The sequence below is a fragment of the Varroa destructor genome, unplaced genomic scaffold (assembly GCF_002443255.2).
Source record: "Varroa destructor unplaced genomic scaffold, Vdes_3.0 BEIS01000005.1, whole genome shotgun sequence".
Taxonomy (NCBI): Eukaryota; Metazoa; Arthropoda; class Arachnida; order Mesostigmata; family Varroidae; genus Varroa; species Varroa destructor.
This window is the reverse complement of record NW_019211458.1, coordinates 27,034,532-27,052,467: the sequence shown is the minus strand read 5'-3', so window position 1 is coordinate 27,052,467 and position 17,936 is coordinate 27,034,532. Positions and strand designations below refer to the sequence as shown.

The window sequence follows — 17,936 nt, the reverse complement described above, 5'->3', positions numbered from 1 at the left end:
TCATTAAGCAAAAGTGGAAAATTTTCAGAAGATAAAGATACATTAAAATATTAGAAAATATAGGTCAACGAAGTTTTTTTCTGCTTTTTGCAGTCAATTTGATTGATCTCTTTACAAATCGGTTTTGGTCGGCTTTGTCACTTTCTGTCTTGTACCAACTTGAAATTTTTCGAATCAAAAAATATGGTTTTTATCTTAAATATTTTAAATGCAAGCGTCCCAACGGTACATAACTATTGCCCATTGGCAAACAACTGAGAAATGAAAGCAATAGATGGCCCCGCTAGTACCTACAGTATGCCTACCTAGTATGCTAGAACCTACAGAGGAGTCGTAATTTCAACCTAAATACAAACATAGTTAGATATGATTAGCAGTTAGGTTAGGTTAGGTTATGAAAAGTTGACAACTTTACAGAAGCATCCGCTTGTTAGACAAGGTATTACGAATAATTGCCACAGCTGAAAACGTTAGATAGCTTTAGCGTGATGGATGCGTGCAGAATTTATTTTTTTAGAACAATGAAACGCAGGCTGCCAATACTGTGGGTAAACTTGCTTATGATATTTATTACTTCTACTTATAGTACTCACGGCAAGGCTGATTTTGGCCACATGTAAAAATTTTCCGTTGGCTCCATCGTTAACAGGAAGCGGAAGAAAATAGGCCTGCCGTTCGCCGTCAAACAAGGGTTGATCGTTGATTTCGACCCAACCAGTATGCGAAGTCTCTGTTTGACTCTGAGTTTCGGTTTTGAAATCATAATAAAAAATACGTGAAAATAGGAAAAAAACAAAGAACATTACGCAGTACATAAATATCAAATACGTTTATCGAAGTTTCAATAGCCTTTTGTCAGAACAGCTTTAAGAGTGAAACGGTCACATCATTGTAAGATGGACTATAGCAAAAATGTCAAAATAAATCTGTGGGTTGAAAAATCCCACACGACATTTTTACGAACGTTACGAATTGGATATAATGCAGTGCAGATACCGAACATTTATTTTTTTACGCATGTATATAAAAGTTGATACATGTCTTGGCATTCGCTGGGTTGCTTGCCCATAACCCCAGATTTAATGGCCGCGTTCCGTCTTCAGTTTGCTGCACTGGGTGTTAAGCGGTCAAGTAACCATCTCAAGAGAAAAGTGAATTTAATTAGAGCCGAAAATATGGCGCCTCAAAGGGTTACCTCAGCACATTCGTAATCAGAGTTCTTGCGATTGTGATCCCAGCAGACAGCCAGCACCGCCTGAGTTTGCGATCTAAGCAGAAAATTCATCAGAAGGCGGTTATCATCAATCCATGATACTATCGTGACGTAGTATTCCCTAAAAGGAGAATTGAAATTCATACGAATATATATCAGTTCCAAAGTGTTTTATAAATATTCAGACGTACGTAGAGACACGTTAGTCAGCGCCTTCGATGCTTAAATACTTACATTGTGCAAGTTAAAAGTTGGTAACGCTTAACTACCTAAAAATATTACGTAAGTCACTAATAGATCAATTCTTTCAAACCTTGTTAGTATCTCAAGATTTTTTCCAGAACGACATCATTAGTTATCATTCATTTTGACGACTTTATTCGTTGGCCCTCCGTTGATCTTCATTGGCTGTAGCGTCGAAGCTGAGTTTGTTTTCTTTTTAAAAAGAAACTGAATTTTCCAGCAGCTAATCCTTTGACCTCTGCTACTTGTGGACTCAAAGAGATGCTACCCAATAGATTCTTATATGCCAGCAGTATTTCGTTCGCCAGTGAGACTCAGGCGGACACCGCACCATTTTGTTAATACGAAAACCAAATTGTTTGAAAGTAATAAAACCGCTCGTCGCAATAAACATTGTGTGGTTTATTTAGAAACCATTCACTGGTAAATCTATGATGACTTCTCTCAATTCAGTATTCCACAAATAGGATCGGTATTGCAGCGTACTTGAACAAGGCTTCAGAAGTAACAGTTCGTCCTGAAGATGGAAGCAGTACTTTACCAGACCGTGAGTAAAGAAAAAGCGAACTTCAACTTAAATCTGCCGGATTGCTGATGTACACGGTTATAATAGTAGAAGTACAAACTACCGCTAGGCCCGTGAAATCACAAAACCGATGCTCCTCAATCCATGCAACTGACCGAAAGGACATCCCGGTCCCAATTATATACGGCTTTTTGTTTCCTTCATCAGAACACTGTTGTTGTTGTTGCTGCTGCTGCTGCTGCCACTTCTATCGGAAAGCTTCTTTAACGAGCGCAGCTACAGCCGAAGGGCATGGATGACCTTTCCAATAAATCAATTCACCGTGTCACTGTGATATCTTGGTGGATTCGGTTCGCTTCCACTCGAATCCCCGATACCCCGATAAAATATGAAGAGTAGGCATGAGATATTCCATTCATCCGCCAAAAATATCAGGCCTACCAGGTTCGTCCATTTTCAGTGCTCTCCTTTTTTCATGTTCCGTTTTCTGCTATTATTTCAGAGGTGTATTAACTTGGGCGTAACTCTGCCTGACGTTCAGCTTCACAAGGTTTCACCCTTAACGGCATACGCAACTGATCAACACAACGTAAAAACAGATTTCACGGTCACTTTATTGGAGGTGGAACAGTTTATTCATTGACAGCTTTTCTATAAGCAGGGACAAATGTGCATGGATGCGAACGAGGCGGGCTAGCTGGGTAAATGCTTGTTAAAGGTTATGAAGAGAATTGCAACAGAAATCAAAGATACACAAACGAAAGGAGAAGCAAGCGGCTCCTGTAACAATAGACGCAAAACGGGAACAGTATCGTTCTACCAAAATGAACCATTTTTAAATAGTGACGAATCAAGCCCGATCATCTTTCGTCTATATTCATTCAGATCTGATTCGTATAATCTCTACCGCAGCTGCCGATAATCATCACTAGGCAAAGCAAGTCCATAGAAATTAGAGAAATGTGTAATCTTCTAATAAATACAATCTACCCTCATGGAGTAGTTGATTTGTTAATGCACTAGAATACGCGAATGCCAGAGAGGGTAGCAAACATTTTTTATCGGCAATTTTAGTGACCTTCTTTAAATCGTAAGGCTTAGCCACCTCAAAGGATCTGGGCCTTTTGCCCAGTAATAGCCAATAGAAATGTATACGCAGGTACAAATGCATCTGTGCGACTTTTTGCGCAGAACCAGCTTGTTCAGTAGTGCAATGTCCTGGTCGTGTCCATAAGAATTAGCAATTTCTACGCTTTCATACGGCACCTCGTGAACATCTTCTATTTATACGTGCTTACGTCACCCCCGCTGTAATACCCCAGACTGAAAAAAATAAACACCCCAATACACAAGACATTTAAAGCTACCTAGAAACCTAAAATTAGAAGCTTTCCGGCAATTATTTAAATATCTATGCTATGGCTTCACTTAAGCTCAAAAAATGTCACATTTCACGTAATTCCATACCGCCAAAATTCATTTCAGCATATTATTTAGGAATCGTTTGAGCACTCTTTCCCCCAGTTATTGAATATCCTGTTAGGTCCTACAGTGAGTGCTCTTGTGCATATACCTCGTGTCTATCGTAATACTCACTTGCCACGTAAACTCTGTGGAGGCTTGACGACAACAGCTGACGGAAAGCTGTTGTCGCCCTCCTTTGGAAGTGTCTTAAAGACGAACAGCTCAACGGACGGTATCGGCCTGCCCGGTTTCGGATAGCGAAGTTGCTCGATTTTAGGGTATTGATTGGCCTTTGGGTCAAGTTCCGAGCCGTAGCGAGGAATCGGTTGGATATCCACCTACAGAAGATGAGAAACAGAGAAAAGGCGAAAGCAAATGTGTTAAATATTAAATATAATACAAGGCAGATGCATTATAGCAAAGGATACCAACACCTGTGGAACATACGTAAGGTCTGAGAGCAGGCGATCACATGTACACTTAAGCCCACAGCAAAAGTGCTGCATGTCCCTTATTGTCGATTCTACTGCAATGTGCTGATTGCCTCTATATTTTACAAGTATATATATGTCCTTGCATATTCAATAAATATATTATTTGGGTTGATTAGAATGATTTGCTTGCACACGTATTTGGCATACTCAATGCAGACAGAGCTTTTCATTCAGCGTTGTGTTCGATGGGGGGTGTCTGAACGACTAGCTCAAACTGTAGCTGCTACTTCTGCTTCGAACCGCATTGAGAAGCCAATAGCTGGTCATATAAACCCGTCGTTTATTCGCCCCTGGAGCCCTCTCCGTTACCACTTCCCTACCTTTTTACACACCGGCAGGCACATAAGTGGAGTAGCGTAGAATGAAACAATGGTTATTTCAAAATATAAATTCCTATGCGTATCCAAATTGCAGCGAAAGAAGGTCGCGGCTGCCGGCGCTGTTGAAGCGTTTCTAACCGTCATTTCATTTGTTTTGACTTAGATAAATCTTCACAATACAATTGACTAGTCCCGGAACTTTGCCTGGTCACCGGAGAGCAGCTCTTGTTAACGTCGGCTACTACTTCTGCTACCGGCGGAAGACCGTTGATGTCCCTCAACCGTACGAGTTCTTCGCTTCTTAAGTTCGCATTACCATATTTCTTGTTTGCTACTAGTTCTCTGTCAAGACCTAATTGCTTCACAACACCCAAAGTAGAAAACCAGAAAACAGGATATAAGATAAAACCTTTTAGCTTATCCGAAGTAACCGCTCTGTGCGCTGCCGTAGTCACTTAGGCAGGTATATTTCTGCCTTCCAAGAGAACACGAATCCGCATAAAAGCGAAAATGACAAGTAAATGAAATGACTATTGCCTAGGCCAAAAGACTACTTTCTTTTTCTTGACTAATATCAGTGGAGAACATTTTTGAAGTGCTTCTAATCAATGCTGATCGGATTGTGCTGGAGCCGTATGCAGACGTATAAAAACCCGTTCTAAACGGACAATGTCGAATAAGTCGGGTGGCACAGTATATGAAAACCTAAGCGGAATCAGAGGAGCTCACTCGTGTATTCTACTTCAGCTTGCATTAGCTACCTTGTTTGACATGAAACCATTCCTTGGTTTTGTCTGTCCGAAAACCACGAGTAGATTCTTTAATGGTAAACCCTTCTTTGCTTTTACTTCTAGCCTTATATCTGGTTCGTAAAAGCATTTCGCCAGAGGATTTCATAAAAGATAAAAATTCTGAAGCTGCTGGCTGGCGAAAACAAAAGGCTAAAAAGGGGGGTCTTACTCCTAAGAAGGACAGTACAACACACTTGAAACAGAGGATTCCAGGTCAATACCCGTCTACGAAATAGTGGTAAGCACATCTTCACCGGAATTGTTGACTTTATATCCGTATAGTATATATGCCTCGTAGCTCGTTCTAATAATGTATGTACGATGGTAGCAGTTGGCGTGACCACAAGGTGTATGGAAATAGGTTGACTTTAGCTCAAATCGGCTATACAATGCTGCGAGGCTAGACAAGAAACTGCATTCCGACCATAGCTACGAAGGATGAAGTAGGCATCGCTGCCAGGAAGCTGCAGGCCGCTATGTACTGCTCGTTCGGCTACCAGACGTATCAAGTCAGCGCGTGCTACGCAATATGCGATACACTTGTAGGCCGCGGAAACAGACCGCGTAGAGAAAGACGCCGACATGAGAAGAGTGCCTTATGTGGCGCCTCTTGCGAACAGGTTCAAGGCAATAAGGTTACAGAGAGCTACAAAGGGTTTTAATAGACGAAAACAGAGGATGTGTAAGACGGGGAGTTTCGTGGACCTTGAATCCATATTCCAAAAAGGGCGCGTTCCCTAGGTGACGCTTTGTCCAACCTGCTAGCATTTGCTTGTTGTAGCGTGTTTTCGGAAGCTTCTGACAGACAAAGGGAAATAGGTTTCGCACCTATGGGAATTGCTTCAACAGCGATATTCGTCTGGATTGCTGCTAGGGGGTAGAGAGTGCTCGAAAATAACCTGTTCCCAGCCAAAATTGAGTCTGTGACTCTTTTACAGGTATGCCGACACCATGGTAAAGGTTGCAAGTTAAGATTATATCAATATATTTCTGTGTGTAGTATAGGACAAAAAAAGCGCAATTCTGGGTGTTAAGCGATATTCGAGTGTGCCTAAAATAGGATGACAAACGATTATCGAAGCAATAACGCATGAGGCATATCCTTCATATGATGACCAGAGCGAGTCCCCTCTAAATCAAGAAACTGATAATACACGTTACTATAAGAAACTCGTGTAGTCGCTGGTGTTCTGTGTACGAGTTGCTACCGTAAAAGGATAATACTGAATTCGTTTACTTCTAAACTAGGTGGATCTTTGAAACGGTTCACCGGAAACTCAGCCAGCGAGAATCACCTGTACGAAATGAAAATAATGTAGGGTATAGCCTTATCTCAACAGTACCCTAATTTTATCTGCATGTACTATTCGGGTCACATACAGAGCTGCATGCATACATCAATACGAAACAAAAAGGGTCAAAACACAGTAAATAAATGAATTGTTGTTTATCATTTGATGCAGTTATCTATGACTTCACATAGTAACACAACTTACTTTGGAATCGTTAAATTTAGCGAAGCAAAGCTTTTCACCGTTGGGTGAAAACCACATTGCTTTGTTTGAGGAAAGGATCTCTTCTTCATAGAGCCAGTCGGGGATAGCATTAAATAAAACATCGGATTCACCTGCAAAAAACACAATGGACACAGGATGATTACTGAATTATGCCATGCTAATATACTTTTGGTAAATGGAAAACAGTGACGCTAGCAAAATCTCGACGGAACAAACGGCGCCCTACGAGCGTCTCTTCCAAACGCTGAAACGTTTTTCAGCCTCACATTTAACACGACACATAATTAGGACATCTGTATAATAAAGTTTGTTCAGTGGATAGATTGCGCTTAATTTGCGATTGGATTAAACGTACGCAGGCAAGGTGGCAGAGACCTTCCGTCACTAAAACGTTAAGCTTCCAGGAGATCGACTGCGTACTTGTGACACTGACCACTGTCTAGTGATGAATTTATCTATACGTAGCACGCTAATTTCAACCATATTAAAGGTGTCAAAGCTCAAGGTCAACTCTTAGGGCAAAACTAAAGCGCAGTAAACTTCAAATAGTGCCTTGGGGTGCACTAATATTTATATTACTGCTAAAGGCTGCCAGGAAAAAATTTACTTCAATTGTATCATTTAAGGAAATGCTTTCTCCTCCGAAAAAATAAAATTACACGCGCATAAGTCAGGAGACGACCGTCCTTTCGTCTATCGTTAGAGCTATTGCGTAAAAAAGTAGGACTAATAGGCCTAATAATGAAAAAGTTCAACTTGTTCTACTGGATTTTTCCCGAATGAAATTCCTAAGAAGCTCCTAATTCTAGGTGGCGGCAAAGAAAAAATCTGCAGGTAGTTGACACTCCGTGTTTTCTTCACCATCATTCAGACAGGTTAGCAAAACGGCTAAATCGACTTCGGTCGTGAGTACGGTAATAATGCAACATCTTTTCGACACAATCGAGTACCTTAACAGAACTCGATTACAGTTTTTAACCAGGATATCTGTAAATATCATACTACGTATTTGCGGCCATTGCCTATAAAACAAGGTTGACACCGTTGCATGTTTTCGAAGAAACTACCTTCCGAAGAACTTCCTCAATCAAAGAGATTATTACTAACGGAAATTTAAAAGCTTTATGATGTGAGTTTCGTTATGCATCTTAACTTAAGTTGACCGATTGTGGCGGTGAAGTAATGGGCCACGCTGGGCTGGTCGAGTAATGCCCAACATTTGTATTCATCCATGCACGCGCAGTAACATAGAGTCAGTTTGCTCTACATGTTAAATCCCGTTCGATGGATTTAGTCCGGAAAGTAACCTCAGAGATACTCACACATGTATCAGTCTCTTTCACTGGTACCAAGCAAGTATATGTCGTGTTTGATCTATGCTATTTTTAGCTGGATTTAAGTAACGCGCATTGAAAGACTGACAAATTTTCGAATTCGGCAAAGATCGTATCGTGACGACAGTAAACGCCCCATAAGCATAATAAACTAATAATTTTAGAGCTGACGGAACATTATCAGGTACGATAAATTAAATTTAATTCCTAGCTTTTTTCTCTTCTAGTTAGTTTTATTCAGTGTGTCAACAAAAGATCAGATATTTAACTGTTTTTAATTTTTCAACAGGTGTCTCTAGAAAAATCAGATATTTTTCAGAAGTGGTATCTGTCAAGTGACGTTTTTTTATACATTTCAATTTTTAGCGGTAAAGTGAATATTAACGTTTCGTCCCCTTACATTAAATTTCGTATCAGCCAAGCGTTATCACTCCTTCAAAGGTTGACCCTCTGCTTCAAATCATCAGACGTAATCACGTACACATATTTGTGTACATATAGTCTGTAAGGGTGAAATAAGTTTATTTGTAAAATATAAAGATAGTCATATTATCAGTATGTCCCTGCCTTTACAAAAAGTGCTCAACGTAGCACGCTACGTTGATATCGCTGCTACCTGTCTTATGGGTAACTGCTCGCCAGTGCTGATGCTTTCCTCCTCAGTCTGAATCTCTCGCCCTCTTTCTTACTATTAAAAAAAGCGTGCGTATTCACGGTCGTGTCTAGATATAACACGTATTTGTCGAAATTAGACAAAGCTGTGAGGTCTCTGTTGCTCGTTGATGTTTCGGAAAATCACCAACCTTTCTACACATTTCCCCTGTTTAATACTTCCTCATACTCCATGTCGTACTCGTCATCATCTATTGTACATCGTCATAGCCATTGATATCAGTTGAAGCTGGCTGAAGTCGTTTTGCATCGTAAGCGGTTATAAACACCACGAACGTCCCAGCGTATCGAGAGCAAAGACTGCCATAACTAGCAGACCGCACAGTTTTTCTGTTGACTTTCACTGCCCCTGCGTCACTTTCCCCGCAGTCATTGCTGCAGTAATTTACTGCGCTAGAAAAAACCAGTCCAAACATAAACAACGTGCATCCGAGGCGAACGAAGAAAGAGAGACCGCAGTAGTGGCCGGAACCCATAAAGCGCAGCGTAGCACTTTATAGCAACTTCGGCGCGACGGCTGCTGGCTTGAAATGCGCACAGAGCGAAGGAAAAACAACAGCGGGCACCCTAACTTACGATCATCCATCAACCATCACAATAAAACCACGGACCAGCGACGCCAGCCGATCAACAGCCTGTCCTTCGGTAATCATTACACGATACCAATGGCCGGGGGGCGTTGGTAGAGCTTAGTTGCAACAGGGCAGCCAGTATCGATTTTACTTTGCGATCTTCCTCGACCTCTTTCTTTGCTGCTCTGGAACTGGCAGTACCTGTAGTACTCCTCCTATTTCGGTCATTTCATCTCCTTTCACCTTTTTTATTTTGCCATCCAGGGGCGTATGATCGCGAGTGACGACAACAACAGACGTTACCAACCATAGCAAGGCAGTTACTGTTTTTACCACTAGCATAGGCGATATCGCTTCGTTATGTCCCGTATCTTTTCTAAATAGTCTATATGGATTGCGTCTGCCATTTGCCAATTCTTGATTTAGATTCTTTCATTTGATTGTCTGTTTATCTATCTTCTATTTTTCTGTTGTTTTTTGCAAATCTTCCAGCAAATCTTCTGCTTCGTCTGATTTTCCACGACTAGACGCTGAGGCGCGAGGGCCTCTCGGAACGAAACAGTGATCGACACGAGGGCGGATGTCGATCGCGTAACCAAAACAGGACGTGGCGTCGCCATTGTTGCTGTGTACCCCATGGTCATCGTCATCAGATAGAAGAACACCTTGCACCAAACCAGGAAAGAGAAAGCTAAAAAGAAGGAGAAGCTATTGGCCTAAAAGCGGTGCGGCCAATGAGTTCTGTCTTGGACAGGTTAAATGACGAAAAAGGTGATGATTCAACAAAGCTCGTCGGCCTATCTCTTTTTTTTTTCTTTTTTTAAAGCGTAAATCAGGCACAAGAATAGTTAAGAATATCCGGCAAGAATTCCTTGGTCGCTATAAGGAGAATAAAACTGGCGTATGTGGATGCGATAGTCGATCTGTCTTTTATTTCGGAATAGATTTCGATTTGTGGCCTTTTACTCATCGTAAATTTGCTTTTGTTTATCGTAAAATATGCAGCAATAGATGGTAGGTAAAAAAAACGTACAAGACGAAAAGTAGATTCAAGCTAGTCAAAATTGGTACGGTATAAATTCGATCAAATGCTTAGCTTTACACGGTATCTCATTAGACCTTAAATACTGAGAAGTTTTTTTTCTATAGGAAGACAAATGTAGTTCCTTATGCTTTATCCCTAAATAGATACCTCCGTTGAGCGCTGTTCATCTGGAAAGCAGTAAAAGACACATTAAGCTAAAGCGAATGACAAAAGTCCCTGTTGCTAATTTTTTCCTTATATTTCCATTGATGATTGGAACGACGACTCATTCAAGTGTTAATCTAAGTGATGACGGTGAGAAACTGATTAAATATTAGAGGTAACACAAATCAATCTATTGAGACTGGCGGTGCCAGTTGCGCATGCGCGAACATCACCACCAACAGCAAAATTGCATCACCTGAGCACCTCACACATATCGGCTCGGTTCTATACAGCCACCAAACTCTGACTATACGTACCTTACTATTTGCATTCCGTTTTTACTAATGTCTTGTCTCCTTAAAAACCTCCATCTGACATCAACTGAGAGCGATACTAGCGTTGTGCCTCAATCGCATTGCCTTCAATCAGCTTTCTGAAAGCGTGATCGACATTTTTTTTCTCCTTTTATATGAGATTTCGCACGTACCGTCATTGGTAAGTCGAACCGGAACTGCGTTGACAGAATTGTAATAGTAGAGATCGTTGTTCCAGACGACGCTGAGCTGCGAACCGCGATGCCCCCATCCGGCAAACTGCAGCAGACTCCTTGGGCCACCCGGCGAATGTAAGTCGTAAGCATGTCTGCAGAAAAGATGACGAGGATATTTGCTCTCAGTTGTTCTACATTAATTTCTGCTTCAAGAAATGACTAAACCTTTTAAGTAATAACTGCTATAGTTGTGATCTCTCTCTGTCGAGTTGGGTAGCAGAAGTGCAACCCAACATCTTTGGGATAGCTCCCTAAGCAATATGAGCATGCGAAACGTTAATTTTAATGTCTGCTTACTTTTTGTGGATGTCGTAGATTTTAAACTTTCCTTCGAAACTGTGTCGGTATTTCTGCAAAGAACAGGATTAATTATGTCGGATCAGAATCCGACACAATAATATCGGAACTACCAGCTATTCAGCTGTATAAGGAAAACGGTATTACAAAGGAATTACCCGCTACCATATCTGTCACCATATAGACCATACGTAATTATATCTTCCCCATATCAAACATAACTCGATTGTGTGTTATTAATAACTGCCGTAATAATAATAAATAACTAGTAATAATAACTGACTTATCAGTTAGCGGCAGAATTTATCTTATCTAATTTATCTTAAACATAACTTAAATGATTGATTTTGACACCGATATAGTTTTAGAATTTGCTTTGCATTTAGCTCGCAGTAAAATGTATATATACGATATAACACTCTACAACAACATGAAAATATGCACAGAATTAATAAGATTTTGTCCAGTGTGGTACTTGCCGTCCGGTTATACAACCAACAGAATACCGAAACGTTAGCGGAGCTCTAGGCAAAAGATCACACGTGTACCTCGTATACACTTGATCGAATTACCGTCATGCTCATAGGACTGTCGTTCTTCCCGAACGTGATACATCAAAGTTAGGCGTACTTACAGGTTTTCTTTCAACGGTAAGTAGAAGATGCCGAAGATCGGGCGAAATCTGGTACGATTCAGTGCCATACACATTATACGTTCGCTGAAAAAACGCAAAAAAAACACATGGTCGAATTCTATATGATTTTTAAGATTAACATTTTTTTTCGTCCCTGAACGGTGGAGAACAGCTCGAAGACAAATACATAATTCTATCTGGCTTTTGGCAAGCTTCTAATAGCATATAAGTATCGTGAAAGAATACGAAAAATATCATTTCGGTTACAAAACATGAATTAATGTATTTGGCAAGCTAAGACCCCCGTCGACACCCCCGCACTCATCATAGTAACTAATTAAGAACTCAGCTGCGTTACCAAATGTATGCATTACGATCCGAGAGTGATGGCAGGTGAAAATTCAGCTGCTTGAACACATTTCTACGAACACTATAAGCATATTCTACTGAAGACATTTTATCTAAAGTCGTCGGCTCACGTTTAAATGTCGTAAAACTACAAGCCTCCCAATACTGCCTTCGCTTCCGTGACGAAGATGTTCTTAAAAAAATTCGTATTAACAGCAGTAAAAACATCAGCACTGCTACATTAGACCTACGCAGCTTGGCTAAATAATGGAGTAAACGCGAACTTCACCGAAGTTCCATAGCTACCACGATAGAGTTTATGTTGGCCCACAGTGGCTCAAGTATAATACGCAGAGCCAACAAGTTTATCCGCTGAACGTTCCATCAAGAGTGTCCTAATAACTTTTCTACTTGTTGTATAATATGAGTTGATCGTGTATCCTTTATAACGCAATAAGCCAAAGATAGCGATTTGGTTTGATTAAAAGAAAAAGCTTTATAATTCATTGGAAAAGCTAAAGAAGGCCATTTTAAATAGAGTAGGTGTTAAAATGTTTTCGTACTAAAAAAAGTGCTTTGTCACAGCGCGAGACCAGAACGAAAGGAAAATGTAAAATAAACTGCAGGTCCAGTCTATGTTACCTATATGAAGGTCAACGATTTCCCGATCGTCACAGCCTTCCAGAGCATTTTTAGCGACCTTCTCGTTTTAGATAGATCCTTTTTGGAACCGAGAAGTTCAGCGCTCGAAGTCAACTATCCCTTTTGAGAATTTTCGATCACTCAATCGAGCTTCTTCTGCGTACATTACAACCTCCGATATTATTAGGTTTTTTCCTCTCGCTTCCTTCCAAACTTCTTATACAGAGAAAACAGCACTTCTCAATGCAGTGGAGCCGTTCTTTAATTTTTAGCGAAAAATCGTTGTATCAGTGAACAGAGCCCGGGTTCTAGCCTCCCTTCAAGAGTTCCCCAGGTGAATGAGCTAACTCTCAAAATCCACTATTAATATTATATAACCAAATACCACACTAGCGTATGTAAATATTTTAGTTAGAGACTTACATTTCTAGCCATATTTCAACAAGTTGCTATATGCATGTTTTTGTAAGCAAATGGCCTCCGACTTCGAACACGAATGGACTGCCTAAACCTATAAAGACTCAGTGACCATAATACTGGACTGGATTAAAATGCAATGCTACACTTCCTTGCTATCAATTCAGTTGCCATCTGCCACGTTGTTACAGTACATCCATAACGTTTGACAACGGCAACGTCGCCCGAGGCATAAAGGAACCTCCTACAATGTTGACAGCGAAGATTATTTCACGTTTCAGAGCAGCAGACGCAGCAGGGGTCGATCTTTAGGAATACCTTCGCTTTCTTTCTTTGCGCGACGTCTACCGTGACCTCCCCCCAACGCTACGGACGCTTCTGCTAGCTAGATAGCTTAGCTATAGCCGTTGCCTGAAATCAATCTGGAACTTTGAAACGACGTATGGGGCCGCTTTTTACTCTACTTCACTGTAACTATCGAGAAAGTAGTCGAGTGGTCCTTTGGGGATCTGAAAGGCGAGACGAAGGAAGCGATCTATAGGGTAAGACAGAAGAGCGGATTCTAAAGGATGAAATAGCATGTACTGATGGAGTTATTCGGTAGGATAAAGCGCCCTATCCTCTTCGTTCTCTTCCAAAGAGAATGTACGATGCTGAAGAGTGCGGTGCAAGTACAGCAGAACTATTCAGAAGAGCAGAAATGCCCTTGTGTAAGAGAATAGACTGCTTTTGGCCGACTAGAACCGGCAGGGGCATAGTTCGGTCTCTTGATTCTCTCCTTGCTTGCCTTTGCAAAAGCCCTGTTTGTGCAAATCAAGCCACCTGTCTCTTTTGACTCATCTACTCATGTTCTCGCCTTAAAGGCCCATACTTGCGGTCACGGACCATTCAGTACTTTTTTTCTCGGTTGACAGAATGGTCAGTCAAGACACAGAATGTAGACAGACGAAGTAGTAGAATAATAAAGGATGGAAACAGAAGGTCGGACCGCGCAGACCACAATAGAAGGAAAAGTACAAGCTCATGATTATGTAGACAAGAAGGACATCTATTTTGTTGACTCGTACGAACTATACCGAGTTAGAAGTTAAATTGCCATTATTCTAGGCAAACGCGTGATTATTATTTGGTCCGTTTCATATATGATTTCTACACTAAACAAGATCGAAACGCTGAAAAATATCGAGGTCAAGGGCTTCAATTAAGGTGAGTTCACGGATGTGTTCCAGTCAAAGAGTCTTTTCAAGAAGCGAGTTTATGATGGGAACGACTTACTGTTGGTTCCCAATTACATAGGTAACATGTCTATAAAATTATAAGAGATTTTATTTGATTTCGGAGTACTTAGTTAAAAAATTTACCTCTCCTCTTATCACGTGGGACCGCTAATTGTGGTGCATTGAACGTAACATAAATGGCAAGTGTAATCCTTTAGACGGCTTCAACCAACTTCGCTTGCAAATTAACGGTCGTAGTAAGTAACTACTTACACCTAGTAAGATTTCGGAGGCACTTTAAATTATCTGATTGTCCGTGAGGTGATAATAACTTTTCGAGCGTTTTTTTTTTAGAATGATGGCAACAAAAGCAAACACGTCACAAATAAGTTTCGGCCAATATCTTAATCGTATTGTCGTATATAAACCTCTCTTTTGTAAGGCGCTAAGTGAGTGAACTTAGATGGACGATAGCCTAAATCTTGTCTCTACGATGGTACAGTGGTAACATGTTTATTTGCTAAATTAAAGTGGAAATAAAACGTAAAGAGATGATCGGCGAAAAGGGTCGATCATTTCTTGAAGCAACGCTTCGATGGAATACGTTAAAGCGTAAACATTTGTCAGTACGATGAGGTTCTCTCCACGTATCGATGCCCGCAACCCTACCTAATCCTAATTATAGAAATTCGAATAAAGGGTATCTAGTTTTAGACAGAGTTGATTTTCATGTTAATATCTCTAAGTAGGTCTAATTATAAATTATATCGATACTATGAAATGTCATATAGAATAGAGCATTTCTAATTCGAGTGAAATAAATTCACTTGTATTTGTACTATATATCTGTACAGATTAGCTAAGCACTTACAATTACGTTCAAATAGTAACCCATTTGTGGAACTTACTTTCCACGATAACTTATTGTTCTCGTCGAACTCTCGTGGGTGCTCCTGACATCGTACGATTAACTAGATACGCCGTTAAAAGCACAAAAAGTACTCAGCGAAAAGTTGTCGTTTGATTGAATTGTGTTACAGGAAGGACTGTCCATTGCGGAATTATTGTGGTTGAAAAAGTTCAGTGCCGATAACAGAACCCTAGTTTCGACGTATTAGGCCTACTTCTCACGTTTCCCGTATGCAAAGGATATTGCTCATTTGGGTCGATTCTACATATGTTTACATAACAGGCTGACCTTAAGATAATGTACACGAGATCTATTACAGTAAATTTTTGGTGTTTGTTTTTTGGTATTTCATTTTTTGGGTTCTCACTTGTCGGCTGAGTTCTTATCTTACGCAATTAAAAAATAGTTATGCTTCTCGTTGCTTATCATTGTTAGCTTATTCATTTTATATCTAACGACGCATGGATATGATTCTGAGATTTTCAGTTGGACCAACTTAACCAACCAAGCTTATGTAACTCTTAAATTAACTTCCTCTAAAAAACGAATGAATATCATCCATTTTGGCTGAACAGCATAAATGACCGGTAGTGTCAGATAGATCTGTCACCATTAGTAGACAGAAGTCACTGTTGTTTACACCCCAGACGATCCGCGATATAGAGGTACCTGTGTAGGGATTATATCGACCCAAGAACACCCTTAAAATACTTATTATTGCATCTTCATGGCAAGTAATTGCGGTAATGTATGTACAGAGAAACAGATGCGTCTGAAACAAATACGCCAGAAAATAGAAAAAATAAGGCGAAGCTGTTACGGCGTCTAAAGTGTAATTAGATATCTCTAACCGGCGTAGTCCCGTCTCGTTAGGACCAAAGGATTAAAAAAACCATGTTTGGTAATTTTCCATATGCACATCACGCATTTCACAACTTCCCACATAAAAAAGAAACGTATCTTCAAGTTTAACGTACGTATAACGTATAATGAATACCATGTCACTCGAAATCTGGGACATTCAATGGCCTGACTTGCCGAATAAGATGAAGATTAACTAGATAAATGTATCAGCAAACATGAATAGAGCATCAAATTGTTACATACCTGTTCAGTTATTGATAAAGGCTTCTTTAGAAACCTCTAGATCGCACCCGAGCTCTCAGCAACAAGCGTTTGAAAATCACGATTCTCTACGAGGTAAATATACTCCACAACCATTTTCACTCGTTTTTTTTTCAGATATTATATATGCTACCCGTACTTGACATGAAAAGGGCAAGCGGTAGAGTGTTTGGCTCCTTCCTACCTCCAATGCCATTGGCCATATTACTATAAGAATTGTAGAGGTGTAAAAAGAAGGAGAGCAGGCATATAGACTCTGCGCTGTAGGGGACAGCTTTGCACTCTCCGTCTAGATATCTTCGAGCCGCGAAGTCGAAGATGGAAACAGGAGCAGGACTGGTCGCAAAATCATTTTGTTTTGAAAGATAAGGCTGGCTTAGAATGAATCCAGTGCAGGATTGGGGGGAAAGCTAGAAAGAACCTGCAATGAGGATTAAAACATCCGGTGTATAAAATCGCGACGAAAACAACGCGCTTACTATTTGGAGTTAACCTGACGGTTTCTACTCTCTGAAATAATTTATAGCCTAATAAGTCGTGCGTCTTTTTGTCATTTCGAGTTATACTCGCCGTTTCTGATGACATTTTGCATGACTATATGACACTCATGGCAGTGTTAAAGACATCGTTCTATATATCCGAGATTGATTATAGTGTGACTTAGAAAAATAGTACGCCAGATAGCTCGGCTATAAGCCTGTAGGATGAAGCCAGAAAAAAACTTGCCAACTTGAGCCATTTAAATACCAATTTCAACAGTCGAGAGGTCTGTGTTTACTCGATGAATGCATTGTAACCAGGTGAGGGTTCAGTCATTCGGCTAGCGGCTCTTGCATTCAACGTATGTTGCCAATCCTTAAAATTTAAAAGTCACGTGATACCTTTGCTCACCCTAGTTAAATATACGCAAGCGATGATCTGAGATGCTCTCTGGAAGTGAGATCTCTATTTTATTATTATTACGATACGCAGGCCGCATTCAGGATACATAGCGACGTGTTGCAGGACAGCGTTCAAAGTCAGCGTGGTTCCCTTTGGTGTTGTGCAAATATTTGTTATTTTACAGGTGGGTTGGGCAATGTGCAGGTTAATGGCGGCGCGGCCGAGATTAAGCCTTGTCCAATTCTACGATTAGCAGCCCAGAATTGTAAACCTTGTTTATCATATTGAGAAACTACGAGGTTCTATCTGAAGATATAGTGATTAACGATCCGAAAGGGGCAGGATTTGTAGCCTTGTATATCTCTCATATCCCTAATCTGTATACTATATTCTCATTAGTAGACCTCACAAGCCGGTGACCTATCCCTCATCGACTTGAATTATTGTATGTACGAGTGAAAAAGAGACAAAACAGTACTGAAATAGGACATTCTAAAGTACACCTATGTTAAGTTCATAAGCACGTTTTTTTTCTGAAGACATATAGCCGTATATCCTGTACGGGAAATTTAAACATAT

General features: G+C 40.4%; 1 protein-coding gene across 21 annotated transcripts in view; it reads right to left on the bottom strand.

Annotated features, from left to right (window-relative positions):
* Dpp10 (Dipeptidyl peptidase 10) overlaps positions 1 to 17,936 on the bottom strand; it is a 329,746-nt gene that overhangs the window by 10,743 nt on the left and 301,067 nt on the right. For all 21 annotated transcript variants that reach the window (XR_015329269.1, XM_086991325.1, XM_086991326.1 and 18 more), the window contains 7 exons: positions 11,817 to 11,900; positions 11,183 to 11,235; positions 10,823 to 10,977; positions 6,548 to 6,678; positions 3,579 to 3,784; positions 1,196 to 1,334; positions 594 to 740 (listed from right to left, as the gene is read on the bottom strand). Coding sequence is in view for 20 of the 21 variants with exons in the window: in XM_086991325.1 (XP_086847451.1) it covers positions 594 to 740; positions 1,196 to 1,334; positions 3,579 to 3,784; positions 6,548 to 6,678; positions 10,823 to 10,977; positions 11,183 to 11,235; positions 11,817 to 11,900 (915 nt within the window). In the remaining variant the exon portion in view is untranslated. The remainder of the gene's footprint in view (positions 1 to 593; positions 741 to 1,195; positions 1,335 to 3,578; positions 3,785 to 6,547; positions 6,679 to 10,822; positions 10,978 to 11,182; positions 11,236 to 11,816; positions 11,901 to 17,936) is intronic.